This window comes from Podarcis tiliguerta, assembly GCF_965153285.1.
Source record: "Podarcis tiliguerta genome assembly, chromosome: 13".
Lineage (NCBI taxonomy): Eukaryota > Metazoa > Chordata > Lepidosauria > Squamata > Lacertidae > Podarcis > Podarcis tiliguerta.
In genome coordinates this window covers 2,152,287-2,178,382 of record NC_139546.1, presented here as the reverse complement: position 1 = coordinate 2,178,382, position 26,096 = coordinate 2,152,287, and the positions used below count along the sequence as shown (strand labels likewise).

The window sequence follows — 26,096 nt, the reverse complement described above, 5'->3', positions numbered from 1 at the left end:
TTAAGTCATTGGACCACCATTTGTGCTCTGAAGGGGGGCAGACTACGCAAATGTCCATCATCTCTTTAAGGACAAGGCTTGAAGCTACTAGGGAGGCCAGCTCCCAAGAGACTGCAATCTACTCACAGAGTTAAAAACTGGCAGTGATCTACCCCCTTTTCAAGGGTTCAGGTAAAAGTTGTTGAGCTTTTTTAGGGAGGAGGAAAGCCCTGTTTTGGGGGGCTGCAGGGCAAAGATGTTTAGCTTTTTTAGGGGGGCCAAAGTTGTTGAGCTTCTTTGGGGGGAGCCAGTGATCTACCACAGATGTCCAGTGATCTACCGGATCTGCTGGACATGTCTGGAAGTAAGTGAGATTTAGAGCCAGTAAGGTGCACATCTCCCAGGGTGTTTTTTTATTATTATAGAGGTCTATATACATCCATTTGGGGATGTGATGCCACATTTCAGTGCTCAGTGTGCTGTTCTGGAGAAAGTGAACTCAGAGAAAGTGCAAGATATGAATGCAGTACATATGCAGGCTGGTTTTTTCATCTCAAATATAGTTATCACTTTTTAATTCTCTCATTGGACCCACACTTGTGTTTCACAGCTATGCTTTGAACAGCGCAGAGCTTCACCCATTTAATATCGAGGAAAATGGTGGAACACCATTGACTACAAAAATGCCTGGAAGACCCCACCACCACCACCACCTCCACCACCACCACCACTCCAACTATGGGGCACTGGCTCCTCCTGACAACAAGGACAGCGTGGCTGGCAGGCAAAGCCCAAACAGTAAGTCTGTTCAACTAACTCCGTCTCGGCATTATGACGGGGTGCAATGGAAGGCTGAACTGTCTAACCTGAGATTGCAGTGAGACAAGCAGGAAGGGACAATAAGCCCCAAAAGCTGGTGGGGCTTGTGCCTTTGGTCACAGACACCATAGGAAGATCATTTTGTTCTACTCAGACTGCTAATACCATTTTGTATATTTTTATATAGCAAATTTAACTGTACTGGAAATACATTTGTGAGGGAAGCTATACATTAACTAGTTTGGATTTCACTGAAGCTTTGCACAGGGCCTTGCCTTTAAAGAAAGTAGAGCTTATGAAAATGTGGGTTGCAGTAAAATCTGGCTGCTGCTCTTAGCGCGTAGCCCCACCCCCCATGAAGAAGTGTATAAAAGCTTCTCCAAGAGCCAATTAACACTCGTAAATGACTCAGTGGTACCCCTTGGAAATTTTCAGTGCACGTTTTCTTCTTAATGGATCTGGAAACAGGTTTTTGAAATGTGGGAACTGTCACTCCAGATTGATTTGATTGACTGAATCAGTCAAAGGGGTGGGCTAATGGGAGGTTCAAGAGCTCGATTCATATTTACTGGCTCAAGATCCTGGCTTTACGGTGTTCTGTTGTAAAAACGTTAGTACCCATCACATTAGCCTGTCATAATAGCCCAGGCCAGCACCTCATTATTGGTAGCAATGCAGACTGGAACTGTACACAGAGTTCCAAATGCTTGGGGTTCTGCTCACAAATTGTGAGAACAGAGGACTGGACTAGATTGGCCTTTGCCCTGGTCCATCAAGGCTCTTCAGAAGTTCTTGTGCAACCTCAACATAGATTAAAGGCATTGTGATACTTCCCCTTTTATTTGCACTTTACTTCCAATCTCTTTCTGAATACCTCCTCAAAATTAATATATTCTTAATGGACATTGCCATTTTCAAAATACATTGGATAGGCATAGTTACAGGTAGGTAGCTGTGTTGGTCTGCCATAGTCGAAACAAAATAAAAAAAATCATTCCAGTAGCACCTTAGAGACTAACTAAGTTGGTTATTGGTATGAGCTTTCGTGTGCATCACATACATGCACACGAAAGCTCATACCAATAACCAACTTAGTTGGTCTCTAAGGTGCTACTGAAAGGATTTTTTTTATATTGGATAGGCATGTGGCCTACAGTATGCTTATTCAGATTTTTTAAAATCTAGAAATATGGAAAACCTGGATATTCCACAAAAACTTGAAAAATGGGGGCAAGCCATGAGGTGTGGGGGGGGAATATGTTTATTTTTGTTTTCTTCATTTTCAGGCTATTACTGAATTGCAGTTAAATCCTTGAACGCAAAAATTAAAGTGCAATGTTTTCATATGGATATGAAGTTGTTCTTTGTATGCTTAGATGCTTATTTGGCTGCTTTAAAGGATTTACTATATGGATAGAGTTTTTATAGGGTTCATGAGTTCTCTGCATTTTATTTTTCATCTATTGTTAATACAAGTTTTCTAAAAATTAAAGAAGTCGGAATGGTTGCAATTTCAATGTGACTGCACAAAAGTGTTTCAGGGAGGCAGCATTCGTTGTCTAGTCTACTCCAGCGTTGGACCTGGGTGTTGAATTAACAACAGGGGGGAGGGGAGAATGGGGGACAAACTGAAACTTCCATGGTGCTGTTTATAGGGATTACGTCAGGGGTGGCAACCTTTTTCAGCCGTAGGCCGGTCCACCGTCCCTCAGACCATGTGGTGGGCCGGACTTTATTTTTTTGGGGGGGGGGGGGAATGAAAGAATTTCTATGCCCCACAAATAACCCAGAGATGCATTTTAAATAAAAGCACACATTCTACTCATGTAGATACCCGCTGATTCCCGGAGCGTCCGCAGGCCGGATTGAGAAGGCAATTGGGTCGCATCTGGCCCACAGGCCTTAGTTTGCCTACCCTTGGATTACATCATATCTCGCAAGAGGCTTACTTTAAGGGCAGCCTGCCATGAGGCAGAGTTAAGCAACTGCCTTGGGTGGCAGAATCCCATGGGGTGGTGTGTCCCACCCATCCCTATTGCTGGGTTTGTGTGGTAGCAGTGGTGAGAGCTTGCGCAAGGTCCATGAGATCTTTCTGGAAACCTCTGCAGTAGCAGAACCCCAGGAAGTGAGCCTGTCGCGGAGGGGCCCTTCTGTTTTGCCCATTGCTCCAAAGTGGTGCTGGGCAGGGTGGGGATTGTTTAGTACAAAACACCTGAACTAGCCCACTGTGCTTTAAGAATTAAACAGTAAAACTTATTCAACTCTGTAATGTAGATTTGCCCAGAAAGAGGGTGATCCTAGATACAGTACCATTGTCTGGGTCCTGGTACCACTGACTGCCACAGACCCCAGGACCAGGAGATGAATCCTCTGGTTATATCCCCCAGTCCCAGGAACAGCAATAACGCCCCTGGCTAGGTTGGCAACAGATGCAGCTCTGAAAGGGAACAAGAGCTGAACTTTAGAAACCATCTACCAAAAGAAGACATGGAAATCTGTATAGTGGTTTTCCTTGCAGGATTTTTGTACTTTGCTTTCAGGCTGTTTTCTTTCCTCATTTTGGACATCCAGGAGTATCCCGGCATTATGAGGATGCTTCTCCCCGTTTAAAGAAGATGGAGGTGGAGGCTGCAAAAGTAGTAGGGCCTTGGTCAGCTCTGCACATCAGCACGAACAAGGTACATTTCAGGAAGATATGCCTGGGAACTCTTTGCTTAGCAAAATGACAGGGATTTGAATGCACAGGGTGTCAAAGGATGGACTAGAGGTAGAGACCAGGGAATGGATCTGTGAAGCTTCCTTGTGCGCATGTGCGCACTGCATATAACCCTGGGCACCTTTATCCCTCACTGAAATGTCACTCTCAAGTTTAGCACTATATTCCCCAACCCAGGGAAGAAATTGCAGCCATTAATTTATGTGGGAGGAAGCAAAAAGGTTTATTCAATAATATCCAAATAGGAAGCTAGCCCCTCCCCCCCCCCCAGTGAACGTAAGCTGCATACGCACCAGACATTTAGAACACATTGTATTCCGCAAAGAAGCCTGGCAATTATTTACTCCTCTCGGAGCTACAATTTCCAGCACCCTTAACAAACTTAATATTCAATTCATCTTATTTACAATCTGTAGTCTAAGTTCATTTTGTTTTGATTTTATGCTTTATTGGTTGTATCATTGAAAAACAAACAAACTACGGTTCCCAGGAATCTGTGTGTGTTAAATGTATTTTACAGTAAATGTGTGGTGTGAACACAGCCCTGGTCCCTGGCAGATTTGCTTAATCTCAGGTGCATTCCAGATTTCAAGGCATTTGCTTTATCCTATGGAATTCAATGGGAACCTTTGAGATCTGAGCCTGCCCATCTCTCTTGTGACCAGGAGCTCAGCTCTGGCCCCTCTCAGGGGGGTGCCATTGCCATTCAAAGAAAGTAAGGGAGATGTTTGTGGTGAACTCCGGCACCTCTTTTTATAGAAAAATAGTGTTGCTTGTGATAAAGAGAGATAATAATTGGAATTGGCTTTAATTATATGCATATAAGAGGCAACACACAGTATTATCAAAAACACAATTGAAGAGGGGTGAAGTCTCTTGGGAAGCTGTTATGGGGTCTCTATGTTTGGAAGAACGCGATAGGCATTTCCCATCTGTATCGATTAGCTAGAGGGGCACCAGTGGGAATCTGTTAGAAGTCCAGCCAGCCCTGGGGGGGCACTGAAGGCACCATAGAGGTGTAAAAGGAGAGCCCTCACTCCCCAATTGGCAGCAGGAGCTGTCAGTCAGGCACACAGTTAGCTTCCCTGCTCCTCTGTCTGTCCCTAAGTCTCTGTGTGGCATTTCCTGCTAATGGAGAGCTTGGGAAACTTACAGAAATGCTTCCCAGTAAGGAAAAAACACCTTAGAAGCCCTCTACTCCCTCGGTTGCAATGCTTCAGAGCTAGGGTTGCCATACATCTGGGAAATTCTAGACATGTCCTCTTTTAGGGGGCCAACATGTCCACCCGGGGGGATTTTTACATCTTAAAGGAAATGTCCAGGTTTTGGGGTTTTAAATTTGTATTTATTTATTTATGGCTTGGGCTCAGACGGTTTGGGTTGGGGCTGCTCTGCATGCCCTGGCCACTGCCAGCCCGAGCCAAGGAAAGAGGGATGTGGGCGCAGTGGCAGCAGCCCGTGTGCCTCTTTCCCTGGCTTGGGCTGTCCTCTTTTTTGCTCTCCAGTTCAGAGCCATCCTGCCACCTTGGGCTCCAAGGTGAACCCACATCCCTGATTTGTAATCCTCCACACTCTGGAACTGAAGTTAATATTTGTTTTGTATTTCACATAATTAATCACTTTCCAGTTTTAAGAATTGCTCTTTTAAAACCATTTTTGATTCTATAATTCAATTCAAATCAAATAGCAGCTCCCTTGTTTGGAGCCTTAAACCTATCCCCCTGAAATGAGTTGATGTGCTTATAGACTTAAATGCATGTTTTAAGAATAAAGTACAATGCTGGCTTCTGTAACAGGTCCCCCCCCCCCACACCTAGCAGTCCTGCTCAAGTTATTTCTCCTTGCTACAGCTGGTCTCATCTTGTGGGAATGAAGAAATATTCAGAAGAACTCTCTGTCAAGCACAGCCATCTTAAGGCTCTTGATTAAATGCCACTGTCCCCCTTGGGCTGCAGTTCACATCGGGGTGTTGACAGCCTCTGAGAAAATGAAGCACCACAAGTGATATTAAAGAAGCCTGTTACTCTTCTTGACACCACAGAGATAATATTTAATCTCCAAGGTGAAGAGAAATATCCCAAACAGGAATACAAGTATCTTTTCCCTTAGTTCTTCTTCCCCTCTATCTTCAGGCATGAATATTGCTGGTGGCAATCTGAGAAGAGGTGTAGAAAGCCCTCTTCCAGCAGAGCTTGGTACCAGATTCCACATAGTCCAGGCTCCAGTCCCCATTTAATCATTCCTGCATTTCCCCTTTCTGGCTCTAACAGCATCCAATTGCAAGGATGTTGCTGAACTCTTCTTAACCGCAATGACTTAGTTTATGTCTTTATTTTTAAGATGATATGCCACTTTCCTAGCCTAAGAGGTTCCCAAACATCCACAGAGAAGAATATATATAGTACACGTACTACCACCAAAGGCTTAATTTTCTTAGAAGACTATCTTGACATAGATAGTGCTGGTCCTTTTCTAAAAGCCTTTCTGCAAGATCTGAAACTGGTGGAGTCCACGTGGGAGAATGTTGCATTGGGGAAGGCTAATTCCACTAGGCATTCTCGGTACTTTTTCTGGGGGGCGCAGGTGTACGCATACCCCTAAACATTTTGTGAATCTGAGTTTGGCCTCATTGAGGGGCAGTATTTCAATATGAGTAGGGAAATGTGAGTACCCCTAAACATTTTTTTAGGAAAAATGCACTGGGCATTCTAGAATGTATCCAGAACTCATGCTGTGTGGGGCTTTAAAATAGGTCAAGGGGGACTTTGACTCAGTCTAAAACAGATATATTTCATAGAATCATAGAGTTGGAAGGGACCACCAGGGTCATCTAGCCCAACCCTTTGCCATGCAGGAATCTTTTGCCCAGCATGAGGCTCAAACCCACAAGCCTGAGATTAAGAGTCCCCTGTTCTACCCACTGAACTATCCAGTGCCAGCCCTGCCTTTAGACAGAAAGGGAGGAGTGACTGGCTGCTTCAGGTGGCAAATGCTGGGTGAGGACTGTGCCCAAGCCTCCTGAACACAAATTTCTCTTGGGGAATAGATCTGCTACCCTGTTGCTCTTTATAAAGATGACAAAACGCACCTCTGCACGCACAGAGGTGGTGGAGGCCTGTTTTCAGGGTGCTATAGCAACTGCTGAATAATGACTGGGATCCAAATCATTGACCTCATGGTTATTTTGCATTAATAATAATAAATTAGATTTCAAGATGAGATAAACCAAAATAAAAACACGCACAGTAATATTATTCTGATGGTTCTTCTCTATCAAATAGTTTTCATTAATGATCATGAGAGAGAAGGTGTGAAGAGGTGACTTAGTCAGAACCATATAAACTGAGTTCGTAGCCTTCGGACAGGCATAGGCAGACTCCAGCCCTCCAGATGTTTGGAACTACAATTCCCATCATCCCTAGCTAACAGGACCAGTGGTCAGGGATGATGGCAACTGTAGCCCCAAACATCTGGAGGGCTGGAGTTTGCCTGTGCCTGCCTTAGAAGCATGACTAATCTGAAGCAATGCTATGGGTCTACAGCAAAGGGCATCTCCCTTCACCATGAAAAACAAGGACCAAAGCCTTTGATGGGACATATAATGCAAATAAGCTAGACGAAACAGCCCATGGCTTGCTTTGAACGTTTTGGCTGTGCCAAAAGGAGTCATTGCCCCTTCAGCATTTCTCAACACCTCTTGTGAAAATTATCACTTATTTATTCAAATTGCCCTCATCTGCCTTCAGTGATATCATCCTTCATGAAGCGATATTTGGTTGGCGGTGTTGACTCACATGATTTCATCTATTGATATCTGGTGACAGTGCCACGTTAGACACGGAGCTGTGATGGCCTTGTTGCTTTTGGATCCCTTTTGGGGGAAGGAGTACCAATGTGACAAAATTCAGGAAGGAAGAGCCAGCTGTTCTATCTTAAGGAAGGGACTGTGGCGGTAGGTAGAGCATTGGAATAGGGACAGTTAGACGGTCTGAGGCAGAGTGGAGTATTGGTGCAGTCATAGTTAGAAAGAGCAGTTGAGGAGAAAATCTGTGTTGAGCAACAGAGAGGAACATGTGCCCCACTATGTTGTTAGATTCCAACTCCCATCAGCCCCAGCCAGCATGGCCAATGGTTAGGGATGGGGTGGGGACTGCCACAGAGCAGGGACAGAACCATCTCCAAGAAGCGGAGTCATCAGATTCATCTTTGAGGAGTCGGGACATAATCGTACCTGACTCAGAAAAATTATCATGCCACTCTGGAAAAACTCATACTTGTCAGGTTATCGAAAAAAGAAGATACAGCAACAATGTATGTTGCTAAGTAGTACAGCAGAGTGAAATATTATCTGTGGTTTGGGGAATTCACAGTGTAGATGGTGAATGCAATATTATATTTATTCCTGGATGAGTCCCTGTAAGCAAGAGTCCAGCACATTTGTTCCCCCCACATTACTTCAGTATTTTGAGGTTACATAAATTGGTTTATCCCTAATTGAACATGGAGCTACTGTGGGATGTTTTATGATATTTGAAGGTAACCGGTTTTCTCTAAAGGCTGGATGCAACATTGACCCTCAGGACTAACTGAAATATTCTTCAAAGATCTCCTTTTACCCTTGCCCTCCCCGTGTGCTGCCAGGTGCTCTTGCTACCCCCCCCCCTCCACTGTGGTTTCCCTTTCCCTTACAAAATGTAGATGGTAAATTACTGGGGGGAAATCTAGCTTCATTTTCTTTTCTTTCTTTTTGCTTACATTACTGTACATTTCCATGCTACGTGATGGTGCTATAAAAATAAACAAGTTTTCAGTCATCTTCACATTAGTAACAGCTCCTCCTCTGTGATAAATATTTCCTTGAGCTAAAGGTGCACACAATTAAATTCTGGGGCCATCACAGATTAATTATCATAGCTATAACTTTCATATTGCCCAATGTCAACTCAGACAAAATATATTAGTAGAGGCAGTTCACACAGTTGAGAGTCAAACAAAGTACATGATGCATAAACTAGTTCTTTGACTGCATTTGTGCACACTCACAAGAACATTCATATTAACAAGCCATTTTTAAAGTTATCAATTCACAACACTGGAAAAAGGCATGTTGTTAGCTGATTGATAATGCAATCCTATATGCATCTGTTAGGAAATTAAATCCATTGAATTCAATGGGTTTACTCCCAGGTAAAGGAGTACTGGATTGTATCCTAACATCATACCCATGTAAAGCTGTATCTATCACTAAAAAACTGTGTTGTTCGCCAGGTCTTTCCTTCTTCAGGCAAAGATTGGTGTTCATATGGACACTAAGGCTACAACGTTGTACAGATGGCGGCAGCTGTTCAGCCTCACCCAAGTCAGCAGATTAAGTTTCTTAAGACATTTTAGTGGGCAGTAGTATCCTGCTTGCAGATCAATATGTCTGATAGAAAATTTGCTTGCAAGAGCAGGATAATGGAAAAATTGACTAATTAAAAGGATAGGCCTTCCTCTTGACATTTTCTCCACTGACTAAATATTATGATCTACCTTACATAGATGGTGGACCTAGCAAAACCAATTAGAAACTAAGGTATGTGCTCAGTTTTTTAGCATTTAGTGTAATTTCTCTCTGCACAGCATCCTCCAGTGCACACACTGAAAAGTGTAATAGCAAGTGTGCTAATATGCTCCATTGCTAATCACTCACAGGGATGGAGCTCAACCACCTCTGTCAGCTCAGAAAGGGAGGTTGTTGGGCAGTAAGTTATGGGGTACACCAACAGAATTCTCCACCTGTCCCTATTATTATTACCACGATTATTATATATTTATACCTCCCTTTTCCCCTGACAGGGACTCAAGGCGGCTTACAGATAAAATGAAAACAGCTAAAACATATAAAAGAAATCATAAAAAAATTAACAGTCCCCCACATTGAATGCACCCAAAAGCCTGTTGGAAGAAGGTTTCCACCTGCTAGCAGATTGGCAACAAGGAGGGGGCCAGTCTAGCTTCTCTAGGGAGGGAGTTTCAAGGTTGCCTGGGAGGATGGCAGGACCTAAGCTGTGTAGGGCTTTATAGGTCGTAGCCAGCACTTTGGATTGTGCCCAGAAACAGACCAGTAGCCAGTGGAGTTGTTGTAGCAAGGGAGTTGTCTGCTCCCTATAACCAGCCCCAGTCAACAATCTGGCTGCAGCTCCTTGGGGCAGCTGAAGTTTCCGAGCACTTTTCAAAGGCAGCCCCACGTAGAACATGTTACAGTAATCCACAAGAGCCATAAACTATGTAGAAGTGTTGGGATCCAGGTGCTGATTTGATGTGTTTATTTTTATTTGTTTTATTTTACGGCTATTAGCCCATAAAATATGTACAAACATAAAAACACAGGGACATAAAAACAGATATATCCGACCACAGAAGGTGAACACCACGATGCAAGGATGGGTCATTGAGCAGAGCCAAGTGACAGCTTAGGGCCAGGAGAGCTCCAAGGGACGGATCACAGAAAAGGAAAACTGAAGTCGAACTCCGACATGCACTCTCATCATAACAGTCCAATTAGTTTTGATGTTGTTGTTGTTGTTTGGTGGTTTTTGAGTGTGAGATAACCGCATTCAGAAATCTCGCCACCTGCAGAGTTACAGAAGGATCTGTATCCTGCAAAAGCAGTGCGGCGTGTGACTCAGCAGGCCTGCCAACCAAGCGCAGTAAAGCAGGACCCAGGAATTTAGCCCTGGCTATGCTATGTAGGGGACAGTTGAACATTATATGTGAAAGAGATTCAACAGTTTCCCCGTCACACACGCATAGCGGAGACACCAAACCATTGGAAAATCTGTGGTTCAGCAGGTTCGATGGAAAGACATTGAACCTTGCACGAATAAATGCACGTCGGTGTGGTACTGATGAAAGAGATGACATGTATGATGGAAGGCCAAGTGGTGGGGTTATTCCGTGATACCTGGGGGAGCAGACACCCCCACCCCTGGCGAGGTTGTGTTGATTTTCAATGTCCGCTAATCTTTGCTCAATAAGGCTTTTGGCTGAGCGTAAGTTCATCTTTAAGGAGTCCGCTGGGGAAATTCCGATGCTCAGAAGTTTGGTATGGATTTTTCCTACCCACGGATTGACAAAGACGTCTCGCCAGAGGCACTGAAAAAGGTAATGGTCGGGAAGCCTATGCCAGCTGGACAGCCAATAGCCAAAGACTCGCTTCCAGATGACAGTCTCCAATGATGCAATCCTTAACTCCAGACGTATGGCTGCGTTGCTCACACACATGGGGAGTTTCAGAAGGCGACGGAGAAACTGATTCTGCAATGTCCCCAGTGATGTTAGATTGGACCCTGGGGCCCAGAGCGGGGCAGCATAACAGAGGGTGGAAACCACTTTTGCGTGGTATACCTTCAATGCAGAAGGGATGTGAGAGGCTCCGTCGGCCGCAAGAAATTGGAGTAGAGTATTAAGTATTGTTTTCCCTTTGTTTAGTAAATACTGTATCTGTGGCTTCCAGCTTAGATTGTAATGAAAAAAGACTCCCAGGTATTTAAATTTGAAAACCTGTTCTAATTGGACTCCATCTAACTTCCAGCTGTAAGTTTTCCGAGACCTGGAAAAGACCAGGACTTTAGATTTCCCATGATTAATTGTCAGATGGTTAAGTTTGCAATAAGCCGCAAAAATCTTTAGAGCTCTGCATAAACCAACTCTAGAGTAGGAAAGGATCGCTGCATCGTCGGCATATAGGAGCAAAGGGCAGCGAAAATCAGCTAGGCGGGGGGCATGAATGTTGGCTTGAGACTCGTTCAGAGAGAGCTTCATATCGCTAATAAACAGGTTGAAGAGGAGTGGGGCCAAAATGCAGCCTTGGCGCACACCTCTATTTATTGGGACCTCGTTGGATAGGTTTCCCGCCGGTGTGAGTCTCACTCTAGCCGACGACCCATGGTGTAATTGGGTTATAAGCCATAACAGCCTTCTATCTATGCCCCATCTCTCTAATTTCTTCCATAGGCAATTTCTTGGGATACTGTCGAAGGCAGCCTTTAGGTCTATAAAAGCGACACATAGGCGCCCCCGACTCGGGGCAGAATATTTTCTGGCAAGATGATACATGATTACCATATGGTCAGAGGTCGAGTAATTGTTCCTAAAGCCCGCTTGCTCATGGCCAATCAAATTTGAGTCGTTTGCCCAATGGGACAGCTTGGACAGCAAAAATTTTGCATAAATTTTCCCGATGATAGACAAAAGGTTGATGTTCCGATAGTTCTCCGGGTCAGCAGGGGGACCCTTTTTATGGACTGGCACGATCACGGCCTCCTTCCATGACCTAGGGATAAGCCCCGTAGAATTAATTGCATCAAAAACTTTGGCCAGAATTTCAGCCCACCACCTTGGTTGCGCAACAATAACCTCAGCAGGGACTAAATCCGGCCCGGGGGCTTTGCCCGTTTTCAGATCTAATATCAAGTCCATTATCAGGTCCGGGTCAGTGGAGGGCCACAAAGGTAGATGGTCGGCTCGTAGTTCCGTGGATGAGTTGGATTCCTCTGCCAAGGAGAAATATTTACTCAGGAATTGTTCCCATGTGGGCGCAGGGATAATCGTCAGTGGGTACTTCCTTCCTCTTTTGTTTATCAGAGCCCAAAATTCCTGTGGTCTGCGGGATCTCGAGGCCGCAATCAAGGCTCGCCAACGTTTTTGATACCACTCGCGTTTGGCCAGCTTTAAAGTCTGTTTGTATGCTCTTTTGGCTTGTAAATAGGAAGATGGTAGAGCCTGAGCATTAGAGTTTTTGTATTCATTATAGATGGAACGAAGAAGGGATCTTGCTTGTTTGCAAGAGATGTTAAACCAGGGGGCCCCAGCACTGCAATGCGCCACTTTCACCTTTTGAGGAGGTGATGTAAAAAAAGTGGTAAGGTCTGTTATAAGAAGGTTAAAAAGTTTCAAGACCGAATTGGAATCTTGTAAATCAGTAGTTATTTGAGGTAAGTAGGCGTTGATTTCCCTATGGAAGAAAACCTGATATTTTTGGGCCACAGCCTCCGACCATTTGATCCCTCTTATTTTGATCGATGATGAGGTTTCCAGAAGGACTGAGTGTTTATTGTCATTCTGGCACCGGAACAATGACAGAGTGGTCACTATTGGGAGGTGATCACTGAAATGTTGGTTTTCAACTTGGAAGGAAAGTACATTGACGGCCAGATTTGCGGAGATCAAGAGGTAATCGATAACACTGTTAGATGTTAGTCCCAGGTGAGTGAACTCCCCCGGTATATCGGGGGGGAAGGTGCCGTTCAAAAATACTAGATTCAGGCGAATGGCCATTTGGTAAAGGGTCACTCCTGCTTTGTTTACTCTGTTGTCCTTTGAAGTTCTAATTCTGGCATGTTCCAAGTCAAAATTGTCCAAACATGGGGGAGTCCACCATTTGGACTTGGTTAGTAAGTCCCAATTTGTGGCAATACGAGCATTAAAGTCTCCCCCAATTAAGGAGTACGAGTTAGGGCATTTAGTATGACATGACAGTAGGTGATTTTCAAATGATTCCCATCTCCAATCAAGATCAGGCGCTGAGCCTTCGGGGGGGAGATAAACATTAGTAATTAGTAATGAGGACTTCCCTTCTGTGATCAGTCCAGATAGAGCAAAAGGCGGGGAAGCCCGTACCAGAGTGAATTTGGCGCGAAGTTGGAGTGAAATCCCAATCAAAAGGCCCCCTTTGGGGCGACCACCTTTCAAAGAAGGGGAGGCCGGAAGTGTTAGAAGATCAAAGCCGTCTATGGTAATTTCTTCCTCATCCCATGTTTCTTGGAATAGAATGATTTTAAATGAATTTATGTACTTCCTGAATTCGGGGTCTGATTTTTTGGTTCTCCAACCAGCAATGTTCCAGCTAAGTATTGATAATGTCGAGTCCTTGTGCTGTCCCGGTAATTGTCACTTTGAGTTGTTTAATGGGTTCTTGGAGGTAGAACGAGGACCCATAAGGAAATCGGTAATTTTAGTTTGTGCGGATAAGGTCTTCTTCCGTGTTAATTGTATCGATGATTTGGTAACATTAACGGGCAGGAAGGGCTTTGCCGGGAAGGAAGAATTAGGCAAAGTTGGTGAGGTCGGATGCTGTTCATTGAGGTGAGTAGTAACAAGTCTTTGATGGGCTACACTAGTAGATCCGTCAGAATTATCAGTCTTAACCAGGGTAGCGCTAAGAGGTGTTCCAGCCATCACTTGTAGTTGCTGCGCAGATGGGGAGGAATTATCACGCAGATGTATTAAAGGACATGAACGTGAGGATGGTGCATGTATAGTCATTTCCTGGTGATCTTCAGGCAGGGTAGATTCTAGCTCAGGCATTGAGGCAAAGGAGTCATCAACTTCCATATTTTGATTGGGCATAAGGACTGAGATGGGAGTATTGAGTTTATCGACTTCCTCCACGGTAGAATGGTGTTGTAGGTCAACAGGTGACTGCTGATTCAGATCAGTAGGGGGTAACAAGGTAACAGGTTGAGAAATTGTCAGGGCATTTGATGGAGACACCATGTGGGACGTGGAGCGCCTGCTCTCCTCTCTCATCGGTATAGAGGGGTCCCCTTGCGATAGAAGTCTTTGTTTGAGTAGATCCAATCTATCGAGAATAGCCTGCTGTTCTTCTGAAGGGAGTTTTCCATAAGAGGAGATAAGATTTCTCTCTTCAGGGATATTCCAATCTCCGCTTGCAGTTGGATCATTCCTCAACGTAACTAGATGGGCACTTGGGGTCGCAGGTGGAACAGGGGATACCCGGCTAGGTGTTTTTCCCGTTATTATAGGAACAGAAGAAGGGAATGAGCGCTCATTGCCAGTTGAGATGTTGGCAAAAAGAGGTTTAACACTCATGTCCTTAAAGACTCTTGTTGTTACAATCTCCCAGGGTGCCAGTCGATCTTTTTGTCTTGCAAGAAGATGTGGGATCCTTGCAGACTGGAAGGAGAGCATAAATTTCCTTGGCCAGGGCGTGGCGTTTAGGGGTGCTACAGATATAAGATCTATCTGGAAAAAAGGAATATTTAACAAATCACGAAGGTACCCTTTAGCCATCCTCAGGTTATTCCACCTAAGACTGGGGGCATCACGGGAAAAAATGGATAAACATATTTTGTTAGGTTGAAAAATCAAAGATTGCTTATTCCTTTGGAGCAGTGGCAGCCTGCCTCTTAGGTCCTTAAGGAGAGATTTCTGGTCAAGTTGTCTCTTTAAGGCACTTACAAGCTGCACAGGAGGTTGATGCAAATTAGATAGCTCAGTTGAGGAAGGTAGATGAGCCAGAAGGGCCCGTGAAAGTTTGTTCAATGACAAAGAAATCCCCTCCAATTCCTTGAAAATGAAGCTTAAAGTCCTGATTACCAGTTGTATTTGATCAGGTACTAAATCATGGGCTGTTTGCCCTAATGCTTCCCGTTTCAGTGACGGAGGGGTAATTAAGGTGTCAGGGGGGAGGGCTTCCCTATGGCTTCCATCCCCCGCTGAATCAGCTAGCTTTTCCAACTCTCCTTGATCATACAGAGGCCAGAAGCGGTTGTATGTTTCAACCGCAGAAACAGTTACTTGCTCCGTTTTGCTGTTATTGTTAGTAGATGGTGGGGGAGATTCAAGCTTTGACTGCTTTGCTCTTGGAGGTGAACAACCTTTCTCAGCAGATCTTGGTCGCTTGCCATGACCCATTTGTCGCTGTCTCACTGACTACGGAGGTTCAAAGTAGAGGTAAACGGAGACAAAAGAGAACTTATCTTTTATGGCCGCAACTCCTCTGCTACTCCTCCTCCACTGCTCAGCGTAACCCAATCTTCAAGGCGGCGTTACTAATCAGCAGAAGGTTTGAATATCCTTGTTGATACGTATATTGGCCAACCATAGAAGTAAAACGATTAAAACTTCTAACAGAGGTAAAATGATTTAAAAGTCTAATAAAAACAGCTAAAAAAAACAGCTAAAAAGACGGCTATAAAAGGCTATAAAAGGTTTGTAATCCAGAGGGTTCATGAAGGAGAAGTTGTTACAGCCGCCATCTTGCCCCTCCCCAGGTACTGTACATTTCCATGCTACGTGATGGTGCTATAAAAATAAACAAGTTTTCAGTCATCTTCACATTAGTAACAGCTCCTCCTCTGTGATAAATATTTCCTTGAGCTAAAGGTGCACACAATTAAATTCTGGGGCCATCACAGATTAATTATCATAGCTATAACTTTCATATTGCCCAATGTCAACTCAGACAAAATATATTAGTAGAGGCAGTTCACACAGTTGAGAGTCAAACAAAGTACATGATGCATAAACTAGTTCTTTGACTGCATTTGTGCACACTCACAAGAACATTCATATTAACAAGCCATTTTTAAAGTTATCAATTCACAACACTGGAAAAAGGCATGTTGTTAGCTGATTGATAATGCAATCCTATATGCATCTGTTAGGAAATTAAATCCATTGAATTCAATGGGTTTACTCCCAGGTAAAGGAGTACTGGATTGTATCCTAACATCATACCCATGTAAAGCTGTATCTATCACTAAAAAACTGTGTTGTTCGCCAGGTCTTTCCTTCTTCAGGCAAAGATTGGTGTTCATATGGACACTAAGGCTACAACGTTGTACAGATGGCGGCAGCTGTTCAGCCTCACCCAAGTCAGCAGATTAAGTTTCTTAAGACATTTTAGTGGGCAGTAGTATCCTGCTTGCAGATCAATATGTCTGATAGAAAATTTGCTTGCAAGAGCAGGATAATGGAAAAATTGACTAATTAAAAGGATAGGCCTTCCTCTTGACATTTTCTCCACTGACTAAATATTATGATCTACCTTACATAGATGGTGGACCTAGCAAAACCAATTAGAAACTAAGGTATGTGCTCAGTTTTTTAGCATTTAGTGTAATTTCTCTCTGCACAGCATCCTCCAGTGCACACACTGAAAAGTGTAATAGCAAGTGTGCTAATATGCTCCATTGCTAATCACTCACAGGGATGGAGCTCAACCACCTCTGTCAGCTCAGAAAGGGAGGTTGTTGGGCAGTAAGTTATGGGGTACACCAACAGAATTCTCCACCTGTCCCTATTATTATTACCACGATTATTATATATTTATACCTCCCTTTTCCCCTGACAGGGACTCAAGGCGGCTTACAGATAAAATGAAAACAGCTAAAACATATAAAAGAAATCATAAAAAAATTAACAGTCCCCCACATTGAATGCACCCAAAAGCCTGTTGGAAGAAGGTTTCCACCTGCTAGCAGATTGGCAACAAGGAGGGGGCCAGTCTAGCTTCTCTAGGGAGGGAGTTTCAAGGTTGCCTGGGAGGATGGCAGGACCTAAGCTGTGTAGGGCTTTATAGGTCGTAGCCAGCACTTTGGATTGTGCCCAGAAACAGACCAGTAGCCAGTGGAGTTGTTGTAGCAAGGGAGTTGTCTGCTCCCTATAACCAGCCCCAGTCAACAATCTGGCTGCAGCTCCTTGGGGCAGCTGAAGTTTCCGAGCACTTTTCAAAGGCAGCCCCACGTAGAACATGTTACAGTAATCCACAAGAGCCATAAACTATGTAGAAGTGTTGGGATCCAGGTGCTGATTTGATGTGTGGTTGGGTAAGGAAGACAGAATCCCACTATGTCCTGCGCTGGTGCTGTCCTGAGATCTGATTTGGAAACATCTGGAATTGATTCAATCTCAGTGACGCAATCCAGGTTGGCTTCCTCTTCCAAGATGAAATCATGAATAATTGCAGTTTTATTACAGGCAGACTTGGTATTTAGCAACAGCACTGGTTCACCACATGACCTGAGGGCAACCTGGCAGAACTTCTCAGGTTACTGCGGGAAATGGAGAGAGCTGGAAGAAGGAGGACGCCTTGAGAGTCTCAATCCTCTTCCCCTTAACTGGCCTGGCCAGTTACCTCCTCTGTGTCCCCTCCTTTCTGTTATCACTAGAACAAACGCACGCCTCTCCTTCCTCCCCATGCCCACCATAAACTTAAACTTTTTCTAAACAAAAAACAGTTTCAATATTTGTTTCATTTATTCAATTGATACCATCTTTAGTAGATCACTGGTTTTTTAATAAAGAAGTTATTAATAAATCTACACAGGTAACTCACAACTGATGTGCATTTAACTTGTGCATATTCAGCTTTACACAGTTCACAATTTAAAAAGTGTGGGGGGGGGCAGGCATCTGAGAAAAAAGTCTTTGGCAATCCCACCCACCATTGAACCCAAAGTGATTTGACTATACACAGTTTTGGTTTCACATGCTATCCCTAGAATGTAACCCCTACATACGTTGAGAGTCTCCTGTATCCTCCTAATTTGTTTAGGACAGCACTGTTTATTTCACATAACAGAGGTTGTAGGGTGAAGAGACATCTCTCTCAGATCAGTATGTTTCCTGCTCAGCCGTGTGTCCTCTTGTGTGGATGACAGGGTGAAGATAGCAAAACTTCAGAGAAGAGCCTTCATCCTCCTCCCGTGTCACCTTCCGCAGTACCTGACCACTTTAAATGCAACATCCTGAAGGCTCAGGTGGAAGCGGCTTTTCGTGTGGGTCCTCAGGTGGGTATGCCATGTCTGCCTCCCCTTTAAATGTTCTCTTGTGGCTTACGCACGTGTGTATCCATGCTCATGCACTACACATACAGGCCACACACACACATTCACTGCACATTCAGCACACATACATAGCATACACACTCACTGCATGTGCAAACGTTTACATGTAGTCAAGCACTCAGACATACCTTCTCTCACACACACACATGTGCAAAGGGGGGTGGGTGGGTGCGCATACACAAAACCAGCATTTCCAACCTTACCAACTCCAGCACTGGTGGAGGTGGGCTGAAGAAACTGCCTTTTACTTTGTGTTGGGAGTTCTTTTACTGTAAAGTAAAATTGTTTCTTTGGAGGCATTTCCAGCCCGTGTGGTTAGCCTATACTTTCTGAAGTCATTTAGTGTCTGGATTTATTTTCTTACCTTGGTCCCCATTGCCTGAATTTCTAGCACAAACAATTCCTGCCCAGACACAGATGCCGAGACCAAAAAGAAGCAATTTGTTAGAAATAGTCAACTGTGCCTAAGGACTTAGTCTACCATAGTTACAAATAATTTGGGATGATGCAATTTTCATGACTGCAGTTGCCTAATAATAGCAACATTTACATTGTTTTTCTTTAATAGCAAGGAAAAGAATAGGTGTGCCTTCAAAGATTTGGTCTGTGATTTATTTCATTCTCCCTCTTTCACCTTGGCACAGATTTCAGATGAAAGATAAATCACTTTGGCAAAATATAGGATTAAAACCAATCCAATTATAATAAGGCTGACGCCTATGGGGCAAAGATAGATTTATCCAAAATACCAAGAGAGCTTATATCAGGGAAAGTCCATTTACATCTTCTGAGGGGCCACTCTTTTCTGCAAGGTAGAAGTTTATATTGCTTCTCTTCTCAACCCAGGCCCTTTAACTGATTTGGGGGGGGGGGGGGTTTGCAACTGCAAGATATGAATCGGGGCAGCTTTTGCAGCTGAGTGCACAGCTTGAGATCAGCTGGAGGTTGATGGTGTTCAGCGAAGAAGGAAAAATGTGGCCTCCAAGATATGGTCTCTATTGACTTTCCTCAGGCACAGTGTTGCCTATTGTCAGGGCTGGCTCCGGGTCCCAGCTCACCAAGGACCAACGCTAGCCGGTAGTAAAGTATCAAAGTCTTTATTGAAGAATAGATTCCATTTCAAAACCTCAGCGCCCCAGCCCTACATCTGGACTCTAGACCGGCGAAGCTCCGTCTGAGTCTCCGCCCCCTGCGCACCAGTTTAAGACTCTAATCTTACTCCACCTCTTCCTTCTCTCTCTCTTCCTCTGGGTCCTACTACCCCCCGGGGTCTCCTCCCTCCTGGACTCTTCTGAGGCAGACGTTGACCCCTCTGACTCCTCCCCCTCTCTTCGGCGGGCTTTAGGACCTGGCTCCCTACCCGGGCTGCCCACCTTGCCGCCCTCCTGTACATTTGAACTTGGCGCGCGCGTGCGTTTAACTTTCCTGATGACCGTTTCCTCGCTCCCCGACGGGGGTGTGGTCACTCCTGCCTCCTGTTCTCCCGCTTCCCGCGCGTCCCCTGATCCCGATGCCTGGGACTCCTCCCCCCTACTGCGCTCTGGGGGGGACGCTGGTCCGGATTTCCAGCTGCTACTCTCTGAGTCCCCTCTGGCCCCTTCTTCCCGAGGTGCCCCCCTGGGCACTCCCCTTGCCCTGACTATGGGGGCCCCTTTCTGTGAATCTTCCGAGTCACTGGAGAGACTCAGAGACCTCGGACTGCTGTCTTCGCTGACATTTCCTTCCGACTCCTCCCCCTCGCTCTCCACTTCCTCCCTCTCCTGTGACTCTGCTCCTGAACCCCTGACACCTATGCTTGTCTCGAAAGGCCTCAATAGTCCCAGATCTCAATCTCCCAGCTGAAAAGCCTGTTGCTTCCACATTATAGGGAAGTTTGTCTTCTTGATAGAAGGCCTAGAGGAAGAGCCAGTGCTTTTTTTTCTGAAGAGACGCAGGGGGACACAGACCCCTAAACATTTTGTGAATCTTTGTACTTTTGTCCATTTACTGTATTTATTTTTCCCAATTTGAACTATAAAATGGTGATTTTCTTGAGTCAAAATAAGAGTCCCCCTAAACATTTTTTAAGGAAAAAAAGCACTGGGAAGAGCTATTTCTGTTCCCCCTCTTTTTCAGAAACTGGTCTTGTAAAACTACACTATAAAGGGTTTTCTTGAACCCTATTAGAGGTGAACTGTGTCAGTTCTCTGCTCCATAATTGTGGGGAGAGTTAGACATTTCCCCTCTCAGAACAGAGAAGGATATGAGCACTTTAGGTGGAGAATGGGATAGTCTTCTAGATGGGAAGTCCCCCCTCGCTCCGCCAAGGCATTAGAATATCAGGATCAGTATTTCTTCTTACAGAATTGACTCTCTCTCCGCCAAGGTTAGTGAGGAGCTTCTAGGGTCAACAGAAGAAGTCAGCTGGCTTCTCTAAAGTACCACAGCCAAACAAACAAACAAACAAACAAATACGAATTGCTTCATGAGTTTTCATGAGAATGTTTTCCCCCCAGGTGACAGTCCTGTGTTATTTATACTTGAAAGCATTTCTAAGGATAGCAGCAAAGGGCCCCAGTTTGATCTTCTGAATAGCTGTGGTCCAAAATAAATGAATGAATAAACAGAATCTCCATGTATGTATTTATGTGCATATTTATAGGCTTCTCCTGCCCAAAGTCACCCTGTATTCTTGGCAAACAAAATTAATGCAGTAGACTCCTTGAATGCAGACGTGTTTTCTCCCCAAAACGTAGTGGTCAAGATGAAATGAGTGCAGATCTATGGTTGCCGTCATTTGTGATGGATCTGCTTATTGCATGATAAGCGAGGGGGGAGGCAGAGCACCTTGCTAAAGACTGATATTTAAAACAAGCACAGCAGCAACTATCTGAAAGTTTTGTAATGAATTTGCATGATTGGGGTTTTTCTACGAAATCATTGTTTGATCCTAGTTTATTATATCTGTGTTCAAATGTAATGCAAAACTCCCACTGCAAATAAAGGTGGATGGAATGCAATGGATCTTGCATGAGCCGGAGTTTTGCTGTGGCATGTTTGCTTCCAGCATCCCACCTCTAGGATCCTGGTTCAGAGAAGCCCCCAGTTCTTGTTAAACAACACAATTGTGATTTCTGGTGATTCATTTACAAAATATTCTCAATGGAAAGTACAGGAGAAGACCTTTACAGTGTTAGCCTTGATTCAAAAGTAAGCACTCACTGCCAAATGTATTTGTATGCTGAATCTATGTACTATACCAAATTACTATGCACTGTACTAAAGTAGAGTTATTTTTTCAACAGGTTGGAAAAGAAGAAACTTCTTTGACAAATCCTCCTAATGCTTCCAGCCTGCAGGACTCTAATGTCAGGTCTGTGGATTCTTATTTGCAGGGTTGAGATTATTAATGAAAGTTATTGGAATCGTCAAAGAATGCAGTACATGCTTGTCAAGGATACAAATCTAGTTGATAGTTGCAACCACTCATGTCCTAGATGCTCCCTCTCCCCCCAAAAGCAAGTTCTTCACAAAGGGCAGGAATCTTCCACTGTAGGGGTATGCAAACTAATTTCCCATCGTCCCCAAGTTTTCAAACACACAGAGAGAAGGGGGGTATTCCTATTGTTTAGGGCTACAGTTTGAAAAAATAAATAAATGGTGGAAATCTCTCTTGTTAGGGTCCAATATGTAAACCTTGAATATTGTTACAAAAGTCCCTCTTGTTACAAGCCTGCCCCTCTCTCTGCCAAGTGGTGGCAAGAGTCCATGGGGTCTGCGTCCCTTTGGAGAACAGAAGACACGGCGGAGACTGTCTGGCTTTAAGAAATATGGTTTATTCACCTATTTACACCTTCAGTCTGCATGCCAGTTTTCAAGGCTATCCAGTGTTAGTGTTTGGTATCTCCTCCCTGTAAATATAATCTAATTCGTGTGTGTGTGTGTGTGTGTGTGTGTCCCCTATCCCTAATTACCGGTAACTGCCCAGGGCAGAGAGGTCTAGCTTGGAAGAATCAGTGGTCCAAACCAAATTTATCTAAATTTGTGTCCTCAGGTCACTGTCACTTTTATGGAATTAGCTTATTACTATTTTAGAATTAGCTACAATAGAACTGGAATGTTTTCAGTGCCTAATCAAAAACAGCTGCTTCAGAAACTGAAGCTGTCAATTAATGCATAGTTGGAATGCTTCCTATTTATGTCGAGGGGTGGGGAGAGAATGGCTTTATGTGGAGAAACTGCCCCATCTTCATTGTACTTCACCTTATTTCATATTGGACTGATGAAGTAGAAATGGAGAAATAGGATTTCCAGACAGATTTGAGTCTTGTAAATGAAGCTCTGGCAAAACAAGAATCTGGCAGAGCTAAAATCTGGCACAGACTAGGTGCCATAAAGAGAACAGATTGATGCTGGAATGAGAAAATGGTTGCTTTTTTGTGATAGTTGGGGCCATATCCAACATAATAATTCTTAGAGTACATATAGTTAAAACCACTTTCTTCACAATGTACAAAGAGGGTCCTTCTAAGGGCTTCACTTCCACCGCCAGTTTCCTGCTCCCCATTTGAGATACATGTGGGACCATTTTGGGGGGAGGAGTGTAATATACTTTTCCATGCCTCCCCAGTCTCTTAGTGGTAAGAGATTCCAGGGCTTGTAAGGCACAGTGGAGACTGCCTTTGTGATATATGGTTTATTTACACACACCTATATAACCTGAGCCTGTGGTGGAGGGGCTTCTAGCATTGCTTCTCCCATGGCCACAGTCTTGGATGCAGCAGAAATCAGCCCTGACCCTCAGCCCTCTGCACAGCCCCTTGCATTTAACAGACAGACCCCTTTTCTCTGCTCGCTATCTCTCTGAAGGAGGTGCTCACACCTCTTTGCTATCTGCTTTGCTAATCACTCATTACCTTCCTTTTGTTCTCCATGATGATGGCTTTTCTCCCAAGTGATTTCCTGAACACAGAAAAACTGGTTTGGCCTGTAAATTGACACTGCTAAATTCAGCATCTGGCAGCCTATTGTAATACTCCAAGCATTGATTAAACTCCAACACACACTAGACCCAGGAATTTATGGGACGGTCTGTCACCCACAAATTCATAACATTACAACCAGCCAACTTGATTCTTGGTACACTGGCTGGTAGAATGTTAGGTTTGGATAGCAACAGGTTAAAATCCACACTGAGTTGCAAAATAGCCTTTGAATAGCCTTTGTTAACTTTGTTGAGTTACTGACGTAATCTCTGTCAGACTAATTTATTTTGCAGGGTTATTGTGACGATTGAGGTGGTAGAGATCTGGATTCAGATCTCTCCTCTGCCAGAAAGCTTTCTGGATTGTCTTAGGCCAGTCACTCCCTGCCAACATAATCTACCACAGAGAATAAAAAGAAGAACCATATATATTGCCCAAAAACCCTTGGAGAAAGGGTGGAATATACGAGAATTCATAAAATTACAATGCCACTTTTTTGGCTCCTGGGAGAATCAGAAATTCAAATGGAACAAATACATAAATCATGATAATTGACCAATGCCTGCTGGAGCCTTGCCGTATCAGTTGAGTGCGACAAAATCCTCTGCCAGTGTGTGTATGTGTGGATTGAAATGTGCTCCAAAACCTGTGAAGTTGAAGAAAGGAAACATTTGCTGCTTCGCATTTCCATCAGCCTGTTTTGATTTTCCTGACTGTCATTGTTTTTAATATCACTTGTCATGTGGTACATTTGTTGAGCCACTACTTTCGTGGAACGCACACGAAAGCCATCTGGGCTGTGTGGAATGCCAAATGTTTAAACATGTGCTTGCAATATTCTTTTTAAAACAAACTGTTGGCTCAGCATAGTCAGCTTTTATCCACTGATGGTATCTATCATTATTCATTAAAAATGTTTTAACCCAGAGGTAGGGAAACCCTGGACAACAGGCCATTCTTGGTCCACTAAGGGGTCTAAACTGGCCCATGAGGCCATTTCCTCAAACTACTACTACTTATTAGTCTGTGAACTGCCCTAAGATTGTATTATGAAGGGTGGTATATCAATCAATTAATCAATCAATCAATCACTCAATCGATTAAATAAATAAATAAATAAGTCAAGTCTTGCTTGTGCTGCTTCATTAGCATTTTCCATGAGAAAAACCAATCTACATATCAACAAGTAGTCGCTGAAGAAGAAATCAGTAGAGGAGGAATAGGTTGCCTTTCTGTCTATTATCAGGTAAGATACAACAAGCACTGCTGCTTTACTCCCAACAATATAATGATTATTCCTGTTCAGTTACCCCAGTATGTTGAACATCTGATGCAGAGACAGCTCAGAGTTCTCTTTAAATGAACTTGTTTGAATGTGCTATCCCTGTCAGACAGACCTGGAAAATTCCCCCAAATGCTGGGATGAGCTTTTGAAATTCATTAGCAGTGCAGAATCTTACACATTTTTAATGGTCTGTGAAATATAAATGGAACTATGATCTAAATATATTCTACCGCTGTTTTTACATTTAGAAGAAAATGCAACTTGACGAAATTAGTGTATTTAATGTGTAATTAGAGTAGGTCCGTCACATGCAGAATAGAAATTTCTGTTGCAAAAGCTTCGAAAAACAACTTAATGAATCTAGAAGAAGGTGCACTTCTGACATATTTAGCTTGGAATATATATTGGACCATAGCGAGATTAAATTAGACTTCTCTGTTATGTTTATCTGTATTTTGCTTTTCTCCATAACATGTCTCCATAACTCTGTGTCTTAGTTTGTGTGTTCCTTTGTGGGTTGGGGTAGGGCTGCCACATTTGTTCTGGCAAAATACAGGACAGGGCATGGCAGTGGGGGTGGGGTGGGGGGTTGTTTTCATTTGGTGCTGAAGTGACTTCATAGCAATCCGTTACAATCTATTGCAGCCTAACAGGACGGCCCCTCTAGAATTTGTCATACACAACACACACATGAATTTCCAAATCTGTCTTTGCTTGGCTACCCAGAGCTTAAATACCTGACCTTTCACACACTCTTTCAAACACATGTATTTGGAGAGGATTCCGAACTTGGCAGAGAGAAGACATGAAATACAGGACGTAGCATTTTACATTGAAATATGGGACAATCCTGTATAATCCAGAACAGATGGCAACCCTAGGAGTAATACTGAACATGAAACTAAATAGCTAGATGACATTTAAAAAAAACAAACAAACTTGAAATGCTTTGATAACTGGTTACTAAAACTACATAAAAACTGGTGTTAGAAGGCACCTCAAAGGTCCTCTAGTTGCTCACTTGATCAGGAATTTCTTTTACACGTTGAGTTGAAATCTCCTCTCTTGTAACTTAAATTCCTTTGCTCCAGGTTGATTTCCCAGGAAATGGCTTCTAGGATATTAACTAATATGTTTACAGTATTGGGTGGGGCAGAGAAGCAGCAGCAAAGCCTAGACCTGCCCCTCCGCACGGTGGAGATGGCAGGAGCAGAGGCAAGCAGTTCAGTGCCCAGATGAAGTATTTTATACAGGAAGGAGAAGTGGTGGAGATGGCTTTCCTCTGACCATAGGTCTGCCTAGTGGAAGTGGTAGTGATGGGAATCCCTGGAGCTTCCTTGAATATGGGGTGTGTCTGCATGGGTTTTTCTTTGAGTTTTGGGAGTGAGAGATTAGCTTCCCAAGCTGTGGGCTTTTGGAAGGCGCTTGGGCAGAAAGAGAGGTAGAAGAGCACCTGTGGTCTAGGATGCAGGAGAAAAAGCTGCTCTTGGGAAGAGAGGGGGGGGGGTCTGTGGAGTGTAGAAAGAAAAAGAGATAATCTTTGGTAGCTGATTTGAGTTGATTTAATACAGTGGTACCTTGGGATGCAAACGGGATCTGTTCCGGAGCCCTGTTCGCATCCTGAACGGAACGCAAAACGCGACAGCACGCCTGTGCGAGTGCAGGTCGCGTTTCACCGCTTCTACGCATGCACGTGA

General features: G+C 43.9%; 1 protein-coding gene across 4 annotated transcripts in view; it reads left to right on the top strand.

The window, feature by feature from the left end:
- Positions 1-26,096, top strand: part of EPB41L4B (erythrocyte membrane protein band 4.1 like 4B) — a 132,751-nt gene that overhangs the window by 71,316 nt on the left and 35,339 nt on the right. For all 4 annotated transcript variants that reach the window (XM_083407638.1, XM_083407636.1, XM_083407637.1 and 1 more), the window contains exons 16-19: positions 590-777; positions 3,370-3,476; positions 17,965-18,093; positions 21,435-21,502. In XM_083407638.1, the coding sequence (XP_083263764.1) occupies positions 590-777; positions 3,370-3,476; positions 17,965-18,093; positions 21,435-21,502 (492 nt within the window). The remainder of the gene's footprint in view (positions 1-589; positions 778-3,369; positions 3,477-17,964; positions 18,094-21,434; positions 21,503-26,096) is intronic.